General features: G+C 29.4%; 1 protein-coding gene across 1 annotated transcript; it reads right to left on the reverse strand.

Moving 5' to 3' along the window:
- Positions 1-4,727: 4,727 nt before the first annotated feature.
- Positions 4,728-5,456, reverse strand: LOC129962264 (uncharacterized). The gene has a single exon (XM_056076009.1). The coding sequence runs from the start codon at positions 5,454-5,456 to the stop codon at positions 4,728-4,730; it is 729 nt and encodes a 242-aa protein (XP_055931984.1).
- Between the last annotated feature and the right edge of the window lie 242 nt (positions 5,457-5,698).

Below are 5,698 nucleotides of genomic sequence, written 5' to 3' on the forward strand. Positions count from 1 at the left end.
AATGATGCACACACTCATCCGTCTTTATTATTAACAGAGACTAATGTTTGTGCGTTTTGGCATTCTATTAGAGCTTACATAATTATCTCAGTGGAATGTACAGCTTAGAAAATGAAACTGTGCATTGTAGAGATAATTTTTTTTTACTTCTGAAAATTTTAAAGAATTATTAATTAAAAATTAAAATGAGATCTTAACGAGTTTTTTATTACAATTTTCAAAATTATTACAGTATAAAGTGGATTTTTTTATATCATCTTAAAATTCAAAGGATTACTTTTTCAATGATTCATTTGTTTTGTACTTCATTTTTTTTTATTTATTTGTAATAAATTCAAGAATCGTTAATTACCATTATTAAACAATTTTAACAGCAGCATATTTCACTGTTATAAAATAATTCAAGCTGTTTACATTATTGCTACTCATATTTGATCATGGACTTTTTTTTTCTATTGTTCAAGATGAAGTTATGAAGACATGGTTTATATTTCCATAATTAGTAAATTTCTGTTAAAGCTTTCTTTTAATATACTTTTAGTAATTTTTTTTTTTTTTTGTAATTGAATTAAAGTTTAATTTTACAACCAAGCAGTGAAGAAAATTTTGAACGTTGCATTCATTTTTAAAATATATGCTCTATCCTGTAATATAATAAAAAATATAACAATATATGATTGTTTTTATCACTTGAAAATTACATTATTATTATAATAAGCTGAATTTTAGTTGAATCAGAAAAATTCTCACTGGATAAGATATATGATAGATCTTCTGAAACATTTCAAAAATTAAAAAGAAATATTCAGTAATATACATAAAACTTTATTGCTGAATGATTCTATTCTCCGAATTTAATAAGCCTGATTGGTTTCAATAAAAAAGATTTTGCATTAATTGACGTTTATTCACTCCCGTTTTAAATTAAGGATTTACTGTCGTGTAAATAACAGAAAATTCAAAAATTATGTAGTATAGAATGGTGCATGGCGTTTGAAACAGTAGGAGTTAATGACTATCAAAACTTAAAATTCCAAGATGTTTTGCTGAAGAAGCCATTTAATTTAAAATTTTATATTGACCAGCAATCTCGGCGCATGTGTTGGTCGCCAAAAGCAGCTAGGAAGAAATAAGCAAAAAAAGATCAATGGAACTGTATTTGCAAAGATTTTAAATTCAGAAATTTTTTAATGATTCGTTTACCCCACGATATGTCGTTACCCGATTGCAAAATAGTGAGAGCTTTGATTCTAACCCGAATAACTTAAAGTTGATTTTTTTTTTAAATTGTAATTTATTTTAAAATGGTTCTTAATATTCTGTGGGAGCTTTCTTTAGAAGCATTCGAAAAATTTCAGTTGCAAATGGTAAATTATAAGTCTAAATAACCTGTATTATTTAAGTCACTTTTCCAGGCCAAATTTGTATCATGGATATTACAAAGAAATATTTTGACAATTGCTTTTATTTGTTGCAGTCATAAGGTGCATCAGCTGCATAATCCAGTTATTTCAGCATTACTGAATTATTGTAAAATATTTTTAATTACAAAATTTACATTGCAGATAAACACTAAAAATCGATATCTCGGAAATTGAAATATCGTATGAAATTCCATACTTATATAATTATTTTCTAAATACTGAAGAAGCAAAATTATAATTTGATGTCATTTATCGCAATTAATATTTTAAATGCGCATTTTAAAATATTAAAATACATTGGCAATGCGCTGAAACGAAATTTTTTTCAAGAGTTAAATCGCTTGTACAAAATTTTGAGAAATAATTCCACAGTAAGAGGGGATTAAAAATTTTGAGAAACATATTACAATGAAAAATATATATATATATATATTAGACGAACACTTTCAATTTATAAAAATTATATACTTATCAAGTTAAACATAACAATAATTTATTCCTAACGCAAATTTTATGCGGTGTTTAATGAAATAATCGAAAAACCTCTAAAAAACAATCACACTTTCTGCATTTTCAATCTATGTTATTGTCACTCTCTTCCTAACCACTAAAAGAAAAATGCTCTTAAAAATCGAAAGACAGCGATAAGCAACACCTGCCACTCACACCATGTGGTAGGCTAATGACTCGGACCCAGCAGCGCTGAATTGACCACAAAAGGGGAAAGCAATACCATGGTCAAAATCCTGACACTTTTAAGTACAAACCTGTTATTCAGACGTGCCACTTTCGGTAAGTATAGCAATCTGAACGCCGCCGCCGACAGGAGGGTTTAAAAGTTTTTCGAATATTGCATATAGAAGATGTTCGTAAAATTACAGAGGCAGTGGATTTTTATTTATAATAAAGGATTTTAAAAAATGTTTCTTCGGAAAACATAAAATCAACACAACGATCTCAAAGTGATTTAACACATTTTTACTGATGTTTGGAACGATAAAAATGCAATAAAACGACTCTTAAATAACACTTTTATCGAATTCCCTGTTAGAACTCATGTTTAAAACACAAAATAACAAGCGAAATAGTTTACACTTAAATCTAAAAGCTTATGGTTTATTGATGGTAGTAAAATAATGTTTTTAAGAGCCGAGCATTTCGAACGTAAAAAATCTATGGCAATACATATCACATTTTAAAAAAAAAAGGTCAAAAGTGAAGTGCTAACAGGACCACTTGATGGTTTTAATGCTACCTTACACGCATAGTAAACACACATCATAAAAATGAAGGTAAACAAACAAGAAAGCCGCAGGCTGACTTGGTTAAAAATAATTTCTAATGAATTTAGAAGCAGTACTTTATATATATTAAATTGCAAATGATTTCTTAGCTCGGTAAATGTACCTTTTACTACCTTTTAATTAATGGTTTTAAGAAATATATGTCACAGTTCAGCCTGTTAGGATTAGGAATATTCTATAATACTACTAGAAAATGTTCTCAAAACATTCCTTGTTTGTACATTGAATGCAAAATATATCAAACTGAAGCCCTATAGAAGAGCGATTAGTAGCGGCTGAATTGTTTTTTAAAATTATAAACTTTCTCCTTTGAATGCGTATCATGCTCCAGCCCATTATTCCTTTCTAAAGGTTAGGAAAACGGTCACTCTTAAAAACAAAAATAAAGGATGAAAACGGAAAAAAGCATATGAACTTGGTTACAATTGTAGTTAGAGCACATAAGATTCACTCTTTCTCTGTTAGCCAATCTAAATCTCATGCCATACGTTACGTATTTAACTGGCTGAGACAAAAATAATATCTAGGGTGAAAAATATTTCTTAAACATGCAAACAAGGATTTGAAGAAACTGATAATTTTTTTTTTTTTGGACATTTTAAAACGAATATCTTACAATGCATAAAAAAATTTCAAATATCGCATTAAGGATAATATCAAAAATATCTTAAGCCAACAACGTCCCTTGACGATATTGCCAGAAAGGTTTCTTTATTCGATACCAGTATGAACAAAGAAGCTAAAAAATTGTTGCAAACAATCATTTTATATAAAAAAAAGAAAACCCTTAGAGAAAATATATAGACAGGATATGGAGATAAACCATAGAAAACTGGTTATAAAAACTGAAAAAGGAAGAATTTGGATATATGCATGTGTTCGTTTTGTATTTTATTTGGATTTTTTGAAATATTTTTCTCTACACTCGAATCAAGGAAATAAATATTTTTTTTTATAGAAACAGTGAATTTACATCTTTTTTTCATTGTCTTTATTGTTTGAGTGAAGTAAAAAAAAATACAAATGCATCGAATAATTTTAAAATTTTATGAAATTTTAAATTTAAAACTAAAAAAAATATATTCTGATAAAAACTTTGAAAAAAGAATAACATAAATAATTCTTTACATTAAAGTATTTATTAGTAATTATTTCAGTATAGAGAGCATAATATGCAAAGTTTTTTTTTCTGAAATTATTGTGTAAAATGCAAAATGTATAATTTAGAGATAGTAGCAAGAGAGAAAAAAATAGACTGGTTTTATTCACTTCAAAACGTTGTGTAGACATCAAAATAGCACAAAAGTTTGAAAAAAATTATTTGTTCTATTTTTTAAACTAAGGAAAAAAACTATGCACATTTCTAAAATGTCTTTTGGCAACTTATCTAGTTAGTTTATCAGCTCAATCGACTACATCCATTATTGAAGACATGTTCTTTTATTCCAAAATGCCTGGTACTTCTTTTTTATTAGAAAGAATCATTTGCAATTTTTTCAGATAAAATTTGTTTCTTTATCGAAGGCAAAAGGAATAGAATAAAGAAAAGAGATTCTTAATTTATGTGATGAAAGACAGTAAATTGTTAGCTTTGAATCGGTAAAGATTTAGAGTATTTATGTTACGGTGAAACACCGAAATCTGGAGAATGTCGACATTCACCGGTGAATGTTGACAAACACATAGTCGCTTGGTGTATGTCCGAAATATTTGCTAAATACCCTCATTTCTGACTTTCACCGGTGAATGTCGACATTCACCATGCACTAATGGTGAATGTTGAACATGTCCGAGATTTATATTTTTTTCTTCGTAATTCAGTCGCGATAAAATTTTCGCCTCTCTTTCTGAGAGGAATAACTAAGAACTTAAAACACAGAGTACTTTCAAAATGAGAAAGGAAAATAATAGAAGTAAAAAACTTAATTATACAGTACGTTCTAAATGAGAAAATAAAATAATAGTAATAAAAAACTTACTAAATTATGTGAATCAAATCTTATTTATTGCAACAACTTAAACCATTATGACACTTTGAATTGCACAAGAGGCCCTTGCTTTTACAACTGCATTTATTTGTGGAACACTTCCTTTTGCAATGACAGCGTGTATAGCCTTGCCCACCGCTTCTCGAATTAGCTGCAGCTGCTTCTCTCAGCGAAATTTCTTGAAAAGAAATCTTATCTATGGAAAGGAGCTTTTCTTTACAAATTTCGAACTTATTACGTGTGTAAAGCTGCTTGAGGGTACCATTTTCATTCGCAAGTTTATAAAAGTCGGAGTCTTCTATTCCAACAACAACCGCTAACACATTTCGGTTATCTGTACTACCACGGTCGACATCAGGGACTTGTATTCGTACAGTATCACCAATTTGAGCAGGAGGAAATTGATTTTGTGATATTCGCAACATTTTTGTTGCTTGCAGTAGAAGATTCTCTTTCGCGGCCACTCTTTTTATAGAAATTAACTTGTGTTTTTCATTCAGAACTTGATGTGAAGACGTGGTAGATTGCAAGTCATCTTCAATATTTTTCTTTGGAATTTGGTTTTCGGTTTGACCACCGCTCAAATTTTTTTCAGAAGTATTACCAGTTTCTTCAAGCTGTTCTTCGGTTTCAAAAGTATTGGCGATTTCTTCAAGTTGTTCCTCAGTTTCGATACTTGCGATTTGTTTGCTAGGCAAAAAAGACGATGCTATGCCTCTTTTCGCTTTAATGCCAAACATGGCTTCATAAGGACTTTGGCGTATTCCTTCGTGGTATGTAGTGTTCTTTGTTCTTGGCAAATTGAACAAAGGGTAAACCTTCTGACCATTTATTTGTATTGTTATCGTTCATCCATGCAGTTAGCATATTCTGTATATCCTGATTGGCTCTTTCAACTGAGCCTTGTGTTTGACTGTGACGAGGCTTTCCATGAACTATCTTAACATCTTTCCACATAGCGCATATTTCGGATGTGACTTGA

Source organism: Argiope bruennichi, chromosome 2 (genome assembly GCF_947563725.1).
Source record: "Argiope bruennichi chromosome 2, qqArgBrue1.1, whole genome shotgun sequence".
NCBI classification, from domain to species: domain Eukaryota; kingdom Metazoa; phylum Arthropoda; class Arachnida; order Araneae; family Araneidae; genus Argiope; species Argiope bruennichi.

Bases quoted from the DNA above. Each gene is read 5' to 3' on its own strand.
- LOC129962264 (XM_056076009.1), bottom strand. From the start codon at position 5,456: ATGTTTGGCATTAAAGCGAAAAGAGGCATAGCATCGTCTTTTTTGCCT.